Consider the following 19,472-nt stretch of genomic DNA (forward strand, 5'->3'; position numbering starts at 1 on the left):
ATTGGGTTAGTCTTACAACTAGGCATGACAACAGGGTTAGTCTTACACTTGACTTTTATTTTGAAGTTTTGAAGCTATTACCCATTACAAAAAAAAAAGCTCCTTGTTGTAGCAGACTTCACAGACGCTTTCCACTTTTATCCCCGTTAAACTAATCCGCTAGAGATTTTATTCAACGGCAAGGGGAGCTCAAAAAGGAGGAATTACCTTTCAACGCAGTTCAACTAGTATTGTGTATAAAATCCTTTAGAATAGTCGTAAAATACACAGCAAACGGCTCAAAGACGCGGCGAAGTACTACATAGGAACATATAAAAGAACGGAGCGCAGATTTCCTAGCCGAGATAAACGGCGCTGGAATATAAACATGGATGACGGGCAGCAACGATGGCTTTGAGGAATTAAGGCCGAATCGCTTCTCGTTCGCTTTCCTTTGTGCACAGCGAATGATTTTAAATCTGCGTTTATGTTATTGGTAAGTTGATCTTGTTTCTCTTGTTTGTAGATACTTTGTTGTTTTTTCATACTATTTTTTTTTGGGCGAACTTCTACTAAAAACTAAATTAATGCTGCTTTTCCAAATAAGGCCAATGTATAACACGAAAAGTGAATGCTGAAAGCATTACACATATGATTAAAAGTCCACCCAAATAACAGATCTGCATTTAGTTATCGTCAAGTTAATTCAAACCCGCATGACTTTCTTTCTCACCAGTCACTGTTGACGTTCATTGTATATTTTTTTCCCATTCAATGTTCATGACTCAGAGTGTCAGAACATATTTTGTGTTCTATTGAAGAAATAACATTATAAAGGTGCATATGACAAAAACTAAGTATCTGTTAAAAAAAAGTCAAAGTGAGCTTTCATTTCATTACCGTTTTCAATGAAGTCGGCATGAAATGAAAATTCAACCTGAATTCCATGCATGATTCATTAAAAAAATAAAATGAGACCTTGTAACAAAGTATCAAAACCAGGGGTGTAACTATATATCGTTTCACAAAATATCGCAATACGAAAATGCAACAATATGTTTCCTGGATAGTGACTATGTATTGTGGATAGTTCACTCAAAATACAATTTCTGTGTGAGGAACAAATTCAATAGTTTTAAACTCAGTACTACATTAAACTGCTATAATGTTCAATATAATATATAATAATGCATTGGGTGAATATTTGTAGGTCCTGATAATGCCAAATATCTCATGTTACCAGTAAAAAGTGGCCTGCATTATTTTAAATATATCTAGTCAGTGACAGAGTGAAAGCATATTCGTCTAAAATAATTCTGTATTTTCAGCTTCAGAATATGAATATTCTTATTCTAGTGTCATCATTGTCCTGTGCATTGGGTTATCAGCACCAAGTCCAAGCCTATTCATTCACACCCACAATGTAACACCAAATTTAGCATTTTAATCAACAGTACATTTTTGTTAACTTTTTACTATGTCTTTGATATCGTTATTGCAATAATATCGTAATGTGAGTTCAGTATCGTGATAGAATCGTGACTTGAGGGTATCGTTACACCCCTAATCATAACTAAATTTTCCATTGAAATGACTGACTTCTCTCTGGTGACATATGGCAGACTTGTCCAACCATTTCATCCACTTAACCCCCTTTCTTACAATTGACTGCAAGCTCGTATTCAGATCTGCCTCCATCCAATCAATAACTGATTTATGACCACGTCCTTGCATTACAATTTTTTCTTTTTCGATAATCTGTTTTGCTCTTATGTACATCACAAAACGAAAGAAAACATCTGTCTCTTCTTCCATTTCATATAGCTATAGCTCTGGCTGATTTTAGTTCAATTTCTTTGCTTGTCCACATTATCACAGAGAAATGATTCATGATTACATCATACTGTTTCACACTCCATATTACTGATTAGCATCCTAATCTCTCAAACACCGCAGATTTTAAGACGTGACGTGCCCTTGTCGGATCACTTTGGGGAGGAAGTTAACGGAATGGCTCCAGGCTCGCTAGCCACAATGGCCCCTGCTGGGCCCAACATCTCCTGGTTCCCAGAGGCTCCTCTGCTCACTCCAGAGCAGCCCATATTCCTCATGACCACGACGGCCCAGGCAGTGTCAGGATTCTTTGTGTGGACAGCACTTCTAATCACTTGCCACCAGGTAAACATCCCCTAATCCAGATAGGCTTGAAAATATAAACTCAACCAGTGCATTTAATTTTTGTTTGTCATTTTGTACAGATCTACATGCATCTGCGATACTACAGCTCTCCCAAGGAGCAGAGGCACATAGTGCGCATCCTTTTCATCGTACCCATATACGCCTTTGACTCCTGGCTCAGCCTTCTCTTCTTTACCAACGACCAGTACTATGTTTACTTCGACACAGTCAGGGATTGCTATGAGGGTAGGCTTTTTTCCCCTCTTTCAGCTGTCTTTGCATGTGGAGCTTTAAACACGACACCTTTGCAGCCTATTTTATAGCCGACTCCTGCTAGAGGTCAGCTGGGATTTCTAGAAGCGATTGTTGCATAGAAACCGTGTTTCTCGCGCATCAGTGGAGCGGATGCACATGGATAAACTAATAAACCAGGTGTTCGTTTGAGACCAGACTAATACAGTGCAGGGTTATTAGTGTTAACTAAAACTAAAACCATATAAAACGTTCTCATTGTGTGTGTGTATATATATATATACTCTTTATATATAAACTATATATAAACTATATACACACACACACACACATATATATATATATATATATATATATATATATATATATATATATATAAACTAGTTCAGTTAGGTGCCATGGCAACATTTCTCATTTTCATTTTAGTTGAAATACTAAAATAAATCAAACTAAATAAACAAAAACTTAATAACAACTATATAGACATGTTTTTAAAAATCCAAAACTAATAAAAAATGACAAACACAGCAAAGTTATTGAAACTAACTAAAATTAAAATAATAACAGCACATCTAAATATAAAATTGAATTAAAAATATTAACAAAAACTATAATGCTATCTCAGTGTTACTAAAATAACACTGGTACAGTGCCATAGCAATATTCACAGTGTGTTTTTAAGTGATAATTAATTTTGGTTCTGGCTTGGTTGTAAATAAAAAGTGGTATAATTTGATTTACAGATATATATTTGGATAGGCTTAATTGTTTTTAAGACTGTTAAAGACTGTTCCAAATGTTATATGGGGCGATTCAAGTGGGATGGAGAGATTATTGAGCTCTTGTTCACAGTAACTAGACCTTCAGCCGCACCGCTGTCGGTTTCTCGACTCAGCAGCAGCAAAACACACTGAAGAGCAGCTGTGGCTGCAGGGTCCGTGCGCTATTTATAGAGCTGAGATCCAACCTCCACTGTCTGTGTCACATGCAGAGATTCACACATACACTGCCCCAAAGAGCAAGGGAAGAGGACAAATTAACACCCTCTGGGGATGCTGTGAATATTGGCACAGTTTAGTCGCTTCATAAGCAGGAGCGCAGTTCTTGAAATGTATCTATTAGAGTCGCACATGCACGTTTCATACCGTTTTGCTTGATTTAATAGAGTGCAACAGGTTTTATACATAAAAAAAATCCCATTCATTTTAGAAACATTATAGAAACGTTTCATGATATGACACGTGTGATTCACTTAATTTTTTTACGTTTAAAAAAAATACCATTAATACCATTATTTACTTTTTTCAGACCACAAAAGGAGAAATTAAAAAAAAGCCCTGCGCTTATACATATAATGGCAGTGAATAGCAACCAAGATCAAGCTTTTAAAATATATGTATTGGCATTTGTTTGAACATTAAAGCAAAAATAAAACAAAAAAAATGTACAGAACATTAAGACTTCTGGAACAAAACTAGAACATAAATAAAATTTTCATTTTCATACATCACAGTGCACTGATTTTCGCTATGTAATTTTACCTTTGCTACTTTATCAAAGTTATTAGTTGTTCTGCTGGAAACATATGTTTAACATTTTCAATACATAAGAGGTGGGTAGTTCAATCATCCCAAACCATTTGATCCACTTGATTGCAATATTGTAAAAAGGCAATACAAGTCTTTCCATTTAACTACAATGTCAGCTTTTCGGAGGCAAAACTGCTGGAATTTTCTTTAACCCATTGACTAGACGAGGGTCTTCGGGTCTCTTACCATTTTAAAACATTAGCACGCTTGGCCTGTAGCAAACTAAAATAGATTAGTTTGCGCTTTCTTTCATTCACAACCAAATTTACTGGGTATATATGAAATAAACATAATAAACACGCACAGCCGTCCACTGAAGACCAAAGGCCAAGGTCAGGATGTTTGTTGAAAAATACATACATTTTTTTCAAAGGTTTGTTTTTCACCAAAACCTATCATATACCCCCAGAACACTTGGACTATATGGCACGTGTTGCATTGGATCATTCTTTTTTTTTTAATTATTGATTTTGGTCGCTATTCACTGCAATTTTATGGCTTCAGAAAAAATTATAAACGGTAAAAAAAAAAAGTTATAATATTTCACAATATTGTTTTTACTGTATTTTTGATCAAATAAATGCAAGCTTGGTGAGCATAAGAGAAATCAAACAGAGCCCCAACGTATGAACAGTAGTGTACATTTTGGCTTCAAATCAAAGGTTGTAATAGTGTGATTCATCTCTGATCTGGTTGGTTTGATCCGTGCCTCAGAACTCTTACGGAGAAAATGAATGGGTAAAATACCAAGACTACTATAACTGTGGGTGTCCTATTATCTGGTGTAGAAAAGCACATGGTGTACTCAAGGAATGAAGGATGCTGGTATTTACAGTCTTTTTACATTTTTTTTCGTGTCATGCCCAGACCATCACGAGGCATGTTTTGCCATGCACCACTGTGCCATTGTTTGGCATAGCCTTTTGTTGGTGTTTGGTGAAACTCTGAGGGGATTTATTCCGAAAGGTCCGCTGTGCTTGACTGCAAGTGCCACAGTATGAGATTAAACTGCATAAGAAAGGTTCTTCTGATCATTTAATCCACAACATTCATTACTTAGCTGTTTTTGTATTCAAAAATGATCACAATACTTGAATCTCCGGTTTTGTATCACCCTTGTGAGATGAAAATACAACTGCAATTGTATTCATATGCTAATTCAATTTATCTTTGAATTTTTTCGCAGCATTTGTGATCTATAACTTCTTGAGCCTTTGTTATGAATACCTTGGAGGAGAGAGCGCTATCATGGCCGAGATCAGAGGCAAACCCATTGAGTGAGTGTCATATTCCAGTTATTCTCAGGTGAAAATGTTTTTTAGTAATGCATGCCTCAGGATCAATTCTCTTACTGGTGTATGATGAGACTCTGCAGGGGCATTTGTGCAACTTTAAGTTAAGTAATAGCTTCACATCTTAAATGAAACCTGTCTTTGTTTTTGCTGCAGGTCCAGCTGTATATATGGAACATGTTGTCTTTGGGGCAAGACCTACTCCATTGGCTTCCTTAGATTCTGCAAACAGGTTTGATTATTAAAAGCCGTTTGTAGTCCTTGCACCTTTTTATAAATGATCCAGGTATTTTGAGTAATTTGTTTGTTGATTCTTTTCACAGGCCACTTTACAGTTCTGTGTGGTAAAACCCCTGATGGCCATGACTACAGTCATCCTACAGGCTTTTGGGAAGTATCGTGATGGAGACTTCAAGTATGTGCTTCTCATGTGACGTCTCTATGTTGAACTGTACATTTTTTGTAAAGAACTGAATTCTTGATTTCAGAATTGTATTTCTGATCCCATAGTGTCGCTAGCGGTTACCTGTATGTGACTATCGTCTACAACATATCCGTCAGCCTGTCCCTCTACGCCCTCTTCCTGTTCTACTTTTCCACCCGAGACCTCCTCAGTCCCTACAGGCCCATGCTCAAGTTCCTCATGGTCAAATCGGTCATCTTCCTCTCCTTCTGGCAAGGTCAGCAGATCTGCTTCTTAAGAAATATTCAACAAAAGGTCAAAATTGCGCCTATTTACTTCAAAACAAGTCTGTTATTTAAAAAAAAAAAAACCCTGCTCCACCCATGAAATAACAGTCCTTTTCAGCCAAGGCGTTTATGCTAACCAATTATTGTTTCAGGCATCTGCATGCTATGTCAGTCCTTTAGGGATACTATCAAGTCCGACCCTACATCTTTTATTTTCATGTAACTTGTTTTACAGAATATATAGTAAGTAGAGCTGTCGATTTAATGAATTGGTGTGATTTATTTATATAATAAATAACGCATTAAAATTATTAATGCTTTTAACGTATGGAAGTAAAATAATGTCAAATGTTTTTGAAATAAAAAGCCTGTTGAATTGCACTACTTGAAAAAAAAATAGGCATTGCATTAACCATGCTTGCATTTTAATGCATTGTATTTTTAGGGCTTGCATTTTTATGGGCTGAAATTCAACATGGTTGAATATTTAAGCTGTGAATATTTCAATTAAAAACATTTCAAACACATTTTCATTATTAAAAATTCAATAATCCATATTCACCATTCATATTTCACTTCCAAAATATTCTAACTGTTTAAAAATACAACCTATAATATTCAACAGGCAATTCTCGGTCCATTTTATTTCGCTTCGCAAATTCGCTTCCACAAATTCAGTGGTTCAAATTCGACAGTAAATTCAACATTGACGTCCAGGAACTGCAGGAAAAGCAGTAGATTGCCGAGCATAATCTCCATTTGCTGTTAGTCGACCTCACCAGCAGGGGGTGCAAGTGTTTGTTGTTGACGAAGACCAAAAAAATTAGAGCAAGTCATTCATTCATAAAACTCATTTACAGCAATGTAAGTTCATTTGTGATTATTATGACGGCTGTTTTTGTTAAATTCGGTGCCTTCACGGTTACTTTTCCTGTGTAGCCTACATTCATATTTCTCTACCGTGAACGAGATCATAATGTTATTCCCCGATGCGGATATACAGATCCAATGTTACATTTTTGAGGTTGACATATATTTCTCTTGGTTGTTTAGTTGCCTTAACTTTATTATATTGTGGCGATGTGCTGCATGCAGGCTATTAGGGTTTCCCTCAATACTTCAGGATTCCCCTGCTGGACATACAACGCTTAACATAGCTTAATGGACTATTGATGTAAAAGTTCAAACTCACAGGCAAGCAGATGGACTCAGAATAACGCGCACAGCTGAGCGTTTCCCAGTGATAGACTGGCATAAAGATTGCTTGATGTTGGACATTCGCACATTTAGGGACCGTCGCTAAAGTGCATTCGACTTTGGTATACACGTTTCTAACTTCAATAGCATTTGAATACAACGACTTACAGTCATAAAACCAACTGTAAAGTGTTCATGTAGTGTCAGGCATAATGCGTACCTTTGGATTTTTGATATTTATTCAAATAAATTTAAGTTTTCTATTGAAGTTAGAAACGTACATGCCAATGTTGTATGCAACTTTAGAGACGGTCCCTGAACGTGCGAATGTCCAATGTCAAGCCAATTTTACATTTAGTCATTTAGCAGACGCTTTTATCCAAAGCGATTTACAGGTAAACTAACAATAGGACGACAACAATATGCAAGTGCTATGATAACAGTTTAAGCTAATGCAATATATATATATATATATATATATAGAGAGAGAGAGAGAGAGAGAGAGAGAGAGAGAGAGAGAGAGAGAGAGAGAGAGAGAGAGAGAGAGAGTAGAATAGAATAGAATAGAAAGTGTTAGTATTAATTGATCAAGAGTTGATTTTATGCCAGTATATCACGAAACGCTCAGCATGAAACTTTGCGCATAAAGTTTATAAACTGAGTCCATCTTCTTGCCTGTAGCCTATATAGTAGCCTACAGCCTACATCCCCAATAAGGTGCAAGATTGGTCTTTCATATCACTGTATGTGTTGAGCGTTTTGTCCCAACGGAAAGGGAATCCTTGAGTATGAGGTATTGAGGGAAACCGATTATAATCCTGCGATTATAATCTACTGCTTTTCCTGCAGTTCCTGGACGTCAATGTTGAATTTACTGTCGAATTTGAACCACTGAATTTGTGGAAGCGAATTTGCAAAGCGAAATAAAATGGACCGAAAATTGCCTGTTGAATATTATAGGTTGTATTTTTAAACAGTTAGAATATTTTGGAAGTGAAATATGAATGGTGAATATGGATTATTGAATTTTTTATAATGAAAATGTGTTTGAAATGTTTTTAATTGAAATATTCACAGCTTAAATATTCAACCATGTTGAATTTCAGCCCATAAAAATGCAAGCCCTAAAAATACAATGCATTAAAATGCAAGCATGGTTAATGCAATGACAATTTTTTTTCAAGTAGTGCAATTCAACAGGCTTTTTATTTCAAAAACATTTGACATTATTTTACTTCCATATTAACGTGCCTGGGCCCGGCCCAGATCTGTACGTTATCTCACATTGCATGCAGTTTAGTTATAAACATGATGCCTGTCTGTGTGATTGTGTGATGAAGCCTATTAGAATGCAGTTAAAATGCCACTAAAATAAAAACCCTGTATAGGTTTTTGTTTCATATTTATATCATATGATACAGTTTTTAAGAAAAAAAAAATGTATTCCCCCTAAATATCACCACCATTGCGAATGTGATAATTTTATATAACAGTTTGATAAACAAGAAGTTAATGTAGTGTTACATTTTAGACACAATATTGTCAATATTGCGCACAATTTAGTAAACCAAGGGAACAAATAATATCGTGTGCACGTTTTGTTTAAAACGAAGAAAACGAATTAGTAAAACTTGCTGATGTATTAGTAAGTCATGGTAACGAGTTGTTGATTCGTCATCACAATATACGTATTTTTTCCCGCGTGTCATCTGTGGTGCTCTGTACTAATAGTAACAGTGATGCCTCTTCATGTTAACTTTAAGCAATTTAAAGCTTTTGGTAAACTGGTCATGTGATCTTGCTGGTCTTTCAGGCATGCTGCTGGCCATCCTGGAGAAGTGTGGTGCGATTCCTAAGATCAGCTCTCCTGAGGTTTCTGTCGGCGAGGGAACTGTTGCGGCTGGATACCAGAACTTCATTATTTGCATTGAGATGTTCTTTGCAGCATTGGCCTTGCGACATGCCTTTACTTACAAAGTCTACATGGACAAAAGACTGGACTCCCTTGGTAAGCTTTAGACCTTTGCTTCTTTGTTAATGAACAAATGGTGTTTCACTTTTCCAATATATGTAAAACGCTTATTGTTAAAAAGAAGTTTAAATACACACTACTGTTCGAAAGTTTGGAATAGGTACGTTTTTGAAAAGTCTCTTATGCTTACACAGGCTCCATTTATTTGATCAAAATACAGTAAAAACAGCAATATTGTACAATATCATTTTCTTTATATATTTAAAAATGTATTCCTGTGATGGCATTACTCTGGTCTTTAGTGTCAGATGATTTTTCAGAAATCATTCTAATAGGATGCTCAAGAAACCTTTCTTGTTATAATGGATGTTAAATATTTTTTGTGGAAACTGATCATTTTTTTCATGATTCTTTGATAAATAGAAAGTTCAAAAGAACAAGCATTTATTTAAAATAGAAAATTTTGTAACAATATAAACTGTCACTTGTGATCCATTTAACGCATCTTTTCTGAATCATATTAGTATTCATATAAGAAATAGTATTAATATAATGATACATAAATATAATTACAAAAAAAAATTCCCCCAAACTTTTCAACAGTAGAATATATATATATATATATATATATATATATATATATATATAGTAATAGTGCTGTCAAATCGATTAATTGCATCTAACATAAAAGTTTGTGTTTGTATAATATAATATATGTGTGTGTGTATGTGTGTGTATATATATATATATATATATATATATATATACACACACACACATATATATAAACACAAACTTGTATGTTAGATGTGATTAATCGATTTGACAGAACTAACACACACATATATATATATATATATATATATATATATATACAGATTCCAGAATGTTTTATTGAAATGGTAATGGCTTGGATCTCATGACTTTTCTCTTTTCCTCTTCTGCTTTTATGTAAATCATAATTTATTCCTCAATCCATCCATTAATATGGCTGATCTGTTATTTCAATGCTTCATTTTTTTCTATTTTATTTTTGCGAATCTACCTTTCATATTCTCTTGATTTTATTTGGTCATCCCATGCAACACATCCAACGTTCCGCCCATTTCCGTCCTTTCTCTGTTTCTCATTTCCATGCTGCACTCTAAAGGCCCTGTTCCTACATATGGACAGTACGGTAGGCTACAGTTCTTGATCTTAACGCCCATCTTCTCTCTATTTCATAGTGCAGGGACAGTGAAATCTCAAAGGGATAGTTCCACCAAAAAAGTCATTCTTGTGTTTTTCCTCTCTTTCTCCTCTCTCATGCCGTCATCAACCTCTAATTAAGTTCTCCATCCTTCCCAAGGTCGCTGTGCCCCCATGAAGAGCATCTCCAGCAGCTTGAAGGAGACCATGAATCCTGGAGACATGGTTCAGGATGCAATCCACAATTTCTCCCCAGCCTACCAACAGTACACCCAGCAATCCACCCTGGAGCAGGGAGTCACCGCACCGCCCATATCCCGTAATCACAGCTGCTTGAGCGCCCGGGACAATGAGAAAACCCTGCTGCTTAGCTCTGATGATGAGTTTTAACTCACTTCCCATGGTCCTGAACGAAGGTACTCTGTAAGGGACTGTTTACTGCTGTGGTAGTGTAATGATGAGGTTAAGATAACGTAGGGACAGGTTATTAAAGGACCATCTTAAGCAGGTAGAGACGTTCTAGTGCAGTAGAATATGAAATTAAGCTGCTTATACTTAGTCGTTAAAACAGACTTTCAATGATGCGCTTTTGTCCGATGTTGTTTATACAAAGACTTAAATAATACATTCATCTATACGTTTGCATTTTTAGCCAAATTTTGAAATCCTACATGGTCTGACCTTTCAGCGTTTGAATTGATGTATTTTTTGAAGCTTCTAGTTTTGGATAGTGGATGTTTGCACATCCCAGCATATTTATAAAGAGCAGTGTATTGGAGGGCCGTTCCGTAGGAATTTTTCCGTTTGTGATTTACAAGTTCAAGTGCACCTTCTCTTCTGTTTTGTCAGTGTTTATAGCTCTCCCAGTGATTTAAAGGGCAGGTACAGCTGTGAATGAGAGAGCACAGTGACAGGAGAGGCAGTACCAGCTGTTTAAACACACCATTGTTGTTTTGACGGATGATTTAAGGGACGGGAAGAGGTTGACGGTCCACGATAAGATTACAGATTAATGCAGTCTGGATTATTTGGCTGTAATTGAAGCATTACTTGTCTGGTGCAGATTAGCACAAGCTTTTGTGAAAGAGTGACCACGGCAGGCGGTTTAAAAATAGATTTAGTTTATGCTTGTTGGTGTATGCTTGATTTCCACAGAGAAAGCAGTCAAGTACCATCCGTGTGCTGATGAAAATGCAAACATTGTTCAAACTTGAAGGGACGGTTCACCCAATTCTGTCATCATTTGTTCACCCTCATGCCATATTTCTCCTGCAAAACACTAAAAAAAGATATTCTTTAGAATATTTGTGGTCATACAATGAAAGCCAATTGGGGTCCAAATCAACATTTGGACAAAAGGACAAAAATAAACAACCATATTTCAAAATATCTTCTTTTGTGTTTCAATAGAAAGTAAGTCATACAGGTTTGAACCAACATTAAGGTGAATAAATGATACTTTTAAATTTTTGGGCGAACTGTCCATTTAAAGGGATAGTTCACCCAAAAATGAAAATTGTCATAATTTACTAGTTGTTAAGTTGTTCTAAACCTGTATGAGCCTGTTTTTTCTGTAGAACACAAAAGAAGATATTTTGAAGAATGTTGGTAACCAGACAGTTGACGGCACCCATGGACATCCATAGTAGGAAAAAAAAAATACTATGGAAGTCAATGGGTGCCGTCTGGTTACCAACATTCTTCAAAATATCTTCTTTTGTGTTCAACACAGGTTTAGAACAACTTCAGGGTGAGTAAATGATGTCAACATTTTTATTTTTGGGTGAACTATTCCTTTAATAGGCGTTGTTCCTAGATATCCCACTAGAGGGAGGCATTTCTCACAGTTCATAGCCTTTATCTTTATGGGACACGCCTGTTATCACTGAACCTTTGAGAGCCACACCAAAGTCTCTCCCATTCTTTAGAAGCTTCCGCCACTGCGCTTTACCTCTTCAGATAGCAGTAGGCCCTTGATAACCAAGCTTGAAGCTTGCGGTTGGTTATGTAGCATCTTTGGAGTTACTTATTAACTGTCCTACGCGTTTATTGGTACAATAGAGGCCAGTATAAACAATGCAGCTGGAACCAAGTACGAGTTTGTTTGGTACCTGCTTATAGTTATTACGTTAGTGTTTTGCAGTGTATTCTTTGTAAGGGGAGGGCTTCTTTTAATAATATAGACATTATTGTAACTTGCACTAAGCAGTTTTGTATATTTAGAATATTTTGGTAAGCTATTTGTGTACCATCACAATAATAATGTATGTTATTATTCAGAGAGTGGTTTAAAGTAACATAGGAAGCGCTATTACATTTAAAAATATATATATTTTGTGGAAACATATTTTGAAGTTACACTAAGACGTTCTTTGTACTGTCATGTTATTTGAAACAGAGCATTATGTATTACTATGTCAAAGATTTTGCTTCTATTTTTTCCCCTTGATGCTCTGACCTAGGAAACATTAAAGAATTTTGTCTGTAAATATTTGTGAGATAGTTTTCACTCAATGAACACATGTAATTCTATGTACAATATATACAACATTTATTCCAATTAAATGATATAAAATAGACAATGAATTTACCATAGAAAAATACAGATAATAAATACAAACGTCAATAGTTTTTTTTTTGTGTGTGCTCTGCCCTCTTACAAAACATTCGGCACATTGTTCTGAAGCACAAGTGTCATGGGCACGATATTACCAGGTTAAATTCTCAGTACTGACGATGACATCGCTAACTACACTTAATTAGAAAATCACCAGAGATATCCACGTTTAACATGGCCGATCATTACCTGATCATACAGCATTACCCCGTTTACTGGAATAAACCAGGCATGTAGTTAGCAAGAGTCATCTCAACAACCATGGGTTAATGTACATGTGATATCATTTTTTATCTTTCACTTTCCTTCTGTCACTTTCTTATCCTCCTTTTTTTTCCTCCCGTGTAAGCCACAAGTGCTCACTTCTCCTTCTGGCTGCTCTCTTCCGTATTTTTCTCTAATTTCACATCTTCCACAGATTCCCCTTCCACTCTCTTTTCCTTCTAATGGTATTTTTTTTAATATTCCAGCTTTCCAAAATATTCAGATACGTTTTTAATCATAAATAGCAAATAATATATATGGTCTTGGTTTTAAATACAAAAATACCACTACAAACAAGTCGCTCTAATATTAGTACAAATATGACCCTCACACATACTGAATCATATTACAAGTAATGGGGCTTTATACCTTAGCATTACTAAACTAATAACTCATTACAACAAGTAAACATTACAACAACAACAAAAAAAAAATAATAATTAAAAGAATGACCCCAAACTAGTCAAACAGAAGTAGTATATAGACAGATCACAGCACAAATTACCTTCAAACATCATGTTTGGAACACAAATAAAATAGCTTTTATGTCTGTTGTTGAACATTTGTCTTTTATACAAACATTAAAATATATAAATGGCATGTATCAATAGTTCTGCAAGTTCTCTAGTCCCACGATGATACATTAATACCAAGGAGATATTCCAGCAAAACTAACCAGCTTCTGAAATGTTGGTGTTCTCCCATATGATAAGTTTTAGGACTATTTTTTATGTATCACCACCCAGAAAGCACAGTAATGGGCATAGAAATAGCATAATGCTATCATTAGCAATAGCTTTGCGCAGACTTCTGCACTTGTCATGATATTCGAGGCCACAACAACAGTACTGAGATTATTCTTGGACATTTATCAGACTGTATATTCAGTCTCTGTGTGTTTATATATGTAAGTGAATCTGTAATTCCCAAGTGGTACTTGTTTTTCTTCCTGTATATGTGAGTATACATGGTCCTGTCTGTCTGTCGCGATCATACTGTGTACCTATGTGTGTCTGCGTCTCCATGCGAGCGCGGGGCTCTAGGATGCTCCCTGCTCTCTAGGGGTGTGCACCTGCTGCGGTGTCTTCACTATGGTGATGACGGAGGCTGTGTTCAGACGGGGTGTGGTGGCGAGCAGACTGCCTCCTCCAGATTCCAAACCTCTGGCGAAACGCTGGAGGGCAGCGAGACGAGCACCCAACCCTTCCAGCTCTCGCCTCATGCCTGCGTTCTCTGCGCCCAGCCGCTCCACCTCCCGCTGCAGCTCCTTCTTCTGCTGCTCCAGGGCCTCTCGCTGCGACACTCGCTTCACCCGGCAGCTCGCCGCGTAGCCGCGGTTTTTCAGCGTGCGCCGCCTCTGCTTCAGCTTCTGCACCTCCTCGCGCGACAAACCGCGTAAGTGCATGTTGAGCTCGCGCACCGATAGCGACATGAGCTCGCTGTCGCTCAGCACTGGGACGTTCTCCCCACATTCCCTCTTCACCTGAAACAATGGGACAGTTGTATGAAGCAAAACTAAACATACTTTATCAGGGTTAAAGATTTTGCTTTTAAAGATCTTTGTTAATGTTAGTAAAATAATACCGTTGTTTGTTCATGTTAGTTCACAGTGCATTAAATAGTTAACAAATCCAACCTTTGATTTTAATAACGTATTAGTAAATGTTGAAATTAATATTAACTAAGATTAATAAATGCTGAAGAAGTATTGTTCATTCTTAGTTCATGTTAGCTAAGGTTGTTAAATAATGAACCTTATTGTAAAGTGTTACCAAAAATTGCTTTTTAGTGAGTTTATAGGTTTGAACTCGTTTCCATTACTTTTCCAGCCCTGCTTGTACCATGCCACTGCATATAAAGAAGTGTTGACTAATTTTTCAGTTAAATTTCTGTGGTTGCCAGAAAAACACAGTTAGAATGTTACAGGTATTATGGTATATAATATTGGTGCCTGTATCCACCTTATTTTTAACGCAAGAACAGTCGTAGCCATTTGTAACTTGAATGCAAGGCTTCCGTTGTCATCCACTTCGTTATTTTAGCTGTACGAAAACAGCCCTTTATGCTGCTAGATATTAAAAACTGGTATTTCTTATATTATTTTAATTTATTATCATATTCAAAAACACACTGGTTTGTAGCGGAAATAGTTTTACCTTGCACCTTATTCTTCTAGTTATTTACCTATTGTGGCTAATGAATCATAATTTTTCCACAATCACAGAAAATAGCTTACTTCCGCGTTGGAAAATAAGGTGGATATTTTTTCAACTCATAACTGTATATTTCATTAAGTGATTTAATGTTAATATACCCAAGTCGTCTTTTTAACGTAAAATGTACTGATAACCATAATAAAGGTGGTTCATCATAAGTGGCTGGTCCATAAAACATGGCCAGAATTTGTATATACACAATGCACAGGATCATACACTCACACACACACACACACTCACACACACACACACACACACACACACACACACACACACACACACACACACACACAGAAAAAAACACCATCAGCGTAACACACCTGACACTAAAACAATGCAGTAAACGCTAAAGAAAATGTAACACAAAACAATATAAATGTACATTACCAATAAAAAGATTGGAATAAAAGAAATATATAAATTGTAATGATACGTGATCATAAACGGTGACTATTGGGAATGTCCTTTTACTGTAAATTATACAGTAATTCATGGGTTTTACCAGCGCAAACATACATTTGACAGTATTTTACACTACAATTACATATGAAGCGATGTAATTCCATAAAAAAAAAAAAAGGTTCTTAGTTTTGGCATTTTTCATTATGCAGGACAGCTAGAGAGAGACAAGGGTCCACGAGCCGGGACTCGAACTCGGGACGCCCGAAGCACAACTGCGCTAATTGTCTGTGCGCTGCCAATGAGGCTATTGGCGCCAACACACAATTGACAGTTTAAGTGTATAAGGTAAGGTAACTTAGTTAACCAATTAACAAGTTTTTACTGTAGCATTTTACAGTGTTTTTTTTTATTTATTTTTTATTACAAACATTTTCTCAGTGTGATAAAAAAGTGTATTCAGTTACATTATCTTTACCTTGAGGGCTTTACTAGCTCGGCCGTCTGAAGTCATTGTCTGGTTTTATGTATCCCTGAATGTATCCCTGAAACCTGTAAATACCAAAAATAACAGATTAAAATCAAATGAATGTTATATAAAGACCCAATGTATTGTAAATAGTCAAAGCTAAAGGCTCGACACAGTGAACCGACTATATTCACAATGCTGCAAAAAGCCTTGAGTGCTTTACTTTCATAAAAACAATTTCAATGACTCAAATTTTTTATTAAAATGTTATTTTATTAAACAAATTCATTAAGTGACAGTGACATCTTCCGCTTGAAGAGATGTACACTGACATAACAGTGAACGTTACTATACAACAGAAATGACAATCTGCTATGCGAGATGCTCTATGATGTGATGATTCGGGTTTTTTTTTTTTGTCAATATATCAGCCGGTAGTTGGCTTTCTTTTTCGGCATAGCTTTTTTCATTTTTTTTATTTTTCTGAAAAATACTATAATAGTAATAAAGAATTAAGAAGTTGAAGTATAAAGGCCAGTTCACACCAAGAACCATAACGACAACTATTTTGGCATCCAGACCGATATCGTTCTGTTTAAGCTTGTGCTGCAGTTTTCCTTTCTGCCCTTTAAATACTCTGGCTCTTTAAATCAGGAAGAATTCTGATTGATTGGCTGTCCATGTTTTGTTTTTATCATTCATCAGATGTGGATAAAAAATAATTATGAAAATTATTCCAATGATATTGTTTCTCTGTGCCATTATCGTTATAGCTTTAGTGTGGACTCGATTTTTAAAACGATTACTATATCGTTATAGTTATTGTCCTTGGTGTGAAGTGGCCTTAGATGTTTATTATACAGATTCATTTTTAATGTATTTGTTAAAAATATTAATTCATTTTCCAATTAATTATTTCTAAAAATGTCAAATGAATATAAATGTAATTGCAGCAATTGTTATGCGTGCTATTTACTATCTTTAAATAAATAATGATATATATCGGCTTTGTATCTTTTTTTAAGATATCGGCATCAGCCATCAAACAAATCCATATTGGACACCCGAACAGGTGTATACCGCGTCATAGCTGTTAATGTATCGTGGGTTACAATTCTTGTTTCCATATTTTCTAAATCTAGACTAGACTTCCCGTATCCAAACTGTAGCACTTTTTTCTTGACAGTGAATCATGCCTGGTCAAAGTCCAGATGAAGAAGTAAACGCTGCTGACCATGAGTTTCCCGTCATGTGTGGGAAGTGCACCTATCATCCGCGAGCTGCCTCAAATAACCGCCTGAGCTTTTCCACAGAGTCACAGTGATTCAGCACAAGTCCTCCATTCCTGCCTTCGCAGCAACTCCTTACTTTCTTTTCACATTTCATGTTTTAAAATTTTTATAAAATTCCCAGTTACTTAGTCACAACAAATATTATCACTCACATATAAAATGAACTATCATAAAAACCAGATAGACGATTAAGTGAACAACACAAGTCTTGGGCTGTCGTTTCCCCCCAAACGTCTTCAGTTTAACGTTACATGCTCCAAAATAAACATTGCGTTACGTAGGCTACACGGCTACAATTTAACCTAACGTTAAATATTTTATATAACCAAGTAACGTTAACCTTATATATAAACATACTAAAGCGGTTTGACAACGTAGGAATTCATTACAAACATAAATGACATATTTCCAGTTCAAACCTGACATTGCTGACTAGTCGTTTCTCATAGTAAACAACATAACGTACACGTTTAGCGTAGTTTCTTAGCATAATACATAAGACATGTTGGTAAAAATATACGGTATATATAAAGCTGATAACGTTAAATTTTAACGGTCTGAAATCGACGACATCTACTACGCAGCTATTTCCTTATTACGCGTTAGCTTGTTGCTACACCTAACATCGTGATAAAACCACACGCGATATGAACTCATGATGATATAATACTATTAATGTGTAATATACTATTCCAAATCATCCTAAAACAACATTTAAGCTATAACAGTATCAATTGTGGATATTATGTTAAGACAAACATTGACTGCATGTACTACAGCAGCTTTGCTAACACCCCTCCGTTTCCTTAGTGTAAACAAATGTCGAAAGAAGGAAAAAAATAGAAAATCTTGCCTGGTGTTGATCTCCCCCTCTTCGCTAATTTCAAACGAAGATGAATATGGATCTGTCCGAGATTCTCACGGCTGGTCCGGTATTTCGACTGACATACACGTTATCGCAGCACGGCCCGTGTTTAGACGGACTAGAGAGCTAAACGCCTTTTTCCCGGAATCAGTCCTCCATCAGCGGGCTGGATCCTTTCATTCATAAAAAACACACACACAAGATGACTCAAGCCTTTAAGAATGAGGGCGGGACCTCGGCGTACAAAAATATCAGTCAACAACCTTGTGAAACTTCTTTTTATTAACCCATTTAATCCCTGTGACATTTAAGTCTATGTTTATGTTCATATGGTCTAAAAAAAGAGTTGATGTATTTTACAATGAAAGTGCAAACTGTGCGCACAGCCGTTTAATTCAATTTAATAAGAACTTACCATCCCAAAAAATCTAAGGATAATCAGTCTCTTAATAAAAGTTTCTTTCATTTTAAGTTAGTACATGCTAAACTTTTTTAAGCTTGTATTGTATCATTTTATTATTTCAATTCCCTTAAATGTACAGTTCACCCAAAAATGTAAAATTTGTCATACTCAAGTTGTTCCAATTCTGTATGAGTTTCTTCAATCAAACAGTTGAAGGCAACCATAAACTTCCATAAAAAAATAAAATAAAAAAAAGTCAATGGGTGGTGTCAACTGTCTTGTTATAACATCCTTTAAAATATCTTCTTTTCTGTTTAAAAGAAGAAAGAAACTCCGTATTGGAACAACTTGAGGGTGGGTGAGTAAATGAAGACAACATTTTCATTTTGGGGTGAACTATCCCTTTAAATGTTTGAATTTAAATGTTGAAATAAGCTACATAAAAGTAACCCCCATGTAAAACAAGTATGTAAAACATTCATACAGCTGCCAATTTTTAAACATAGGCCTTTATTTTAAAGCTGTTAAGGTAATAATTATCTTTTTCATGATTACAATACAGACAAACATGTAGGCTATGTGATCATATTTGTGATAAATGGGGCAACAC

At 35.8% G+C, this 19,472-nt stretch overlaps 2 protein-coding genes across 5 annotated transcripts; one reads left to right on the plus strand and one right to left on the minus strand.

Annotated features, from left to right (window-relative positions):
- The first annotated feature begins 105 nt into the window (after positions 1-105).
- On the plus strand, positions 106-12,826 carry tmem184ba (transmembrane protein 184ba). Of its 2 annotated transcripts, XM_077201141.1 has the most exons (10): positions 106-475; positions 1,936-2,157; positions 2,238-2,403; positions 5,185-5,275; positions 5,447-5,522; positions 5,614-5,705; positions 5,801-5,970; positions 8,991-9,185; positions 10,300-10,326; positions 10,498-12,826. In XM_077201141.1, the coding sequence occupies exons 1-10, from the start codon at positions 467-469 to the stop codon at positions 10,725-10,727; spliced, it is 1,278 nt and encodes a 425-aa protein (XP_077057256.1). In that variant the 5' UTR covers positions 106-466; the 3' UTR covers positions 10,728-12,826. The 2 variants fall into 2 exon arrangements, with proteins under 2 accessions (XP_077057256.1, XP_077057257.1); XM_077201142.1 differs by lacking the exon at positions 10,300-10,326.
- Positions 12,827-12,864: 38 nt separating this feature from the next.
- Positions 12,865-18,682, minus strand: maff (v-maf avian musculoaponeurotic fibrosarcoma oncogene homolog F). 3 transcript variants are annotated; one of them, XM_077201151.1, is made up of 3 exons: positions 18,448-18,682; positions 16,312-16,385; positions 12,865-14,701 (listed from the first exon to the last, which is right to left on the minus strand). In XM_077201151.1, exons 2-3 carry the CDS (start codon positions 16,345-16,347, stop codon positions 14,258-14,260), a joined length of 480 nt encoding a protein of 159 aa, XP_077057266.1. In that variant the 5' UTR covers positions 16,348-16,385; positions 18,448-18,682; the 3' UTR covers positions 12,865-14,257. The 3 variants fall into 3 exon arrangements, with proteins under 3 accessions (XP_077057266.1, XP_077057267.1, XP_077057268.1); XM_077201152.1 differs by lacking the exon at positions 18,448-18,682 and adding an exon at positions 17,452-18,407; XM_077201153.1 differs by lacking the exon at positions 18,448-18,682 and adding an exon at positions 17,537-18,394.
- Between the last annotated feature and the right edge of the window lie 790 nt (positions 18,683-19,472).

Source organism: Siphateles boraxobius, unplaced genomic scaffold (assembly GCF_051911475.1).
Source record: "Siphateles boraxobius isolate OS27281-9 unplaced genomic scaffold, OSU_SipBor_1 46, whole genome shotgun sequence".
Classification (NCBI taxonomy): domain Eukaryota; kingdom Metazoa; phylum Chordata; class Actinopteri; order Cypriniformes; family Leuciscidae; genus Siphateles; species Siphateles boraxobius.

Excerpts from the sequence above, each read along its gene's own strand:
- maff (XM_077201151.1), bottom strand. The coding sequence starts at position 16,347 with ATGACTTCAGACGGCCGAGCTAGTAAAGCCCTCAAG. Across the intron at positions 14,702-16,311 it reads GAGCTAGTAAAGCCCTCAAG|GTGAAGAGGGAATGTGGGGA; the intron begins GTAAAGATAATG and ends CCATTGTTTCAG.
- tmem184ba (XM_077201141.1), top strand. Across the intron at positions 2,404-5,184 it reads AGTCAGGGATTGCTATGAGG|CATTTGTGATCTATAACTTC; the intron begins GTAGGCTTTTTT and ends ATTTTTTCGCAG. Across the intron at positions 10,327-10,497 it reads TCCTACATATGGACAGTACG|GTCGCTGTGCCCCCATGAAG; the intron begins GTAGGCTACAGT and ends ATCCTTCCCAAG.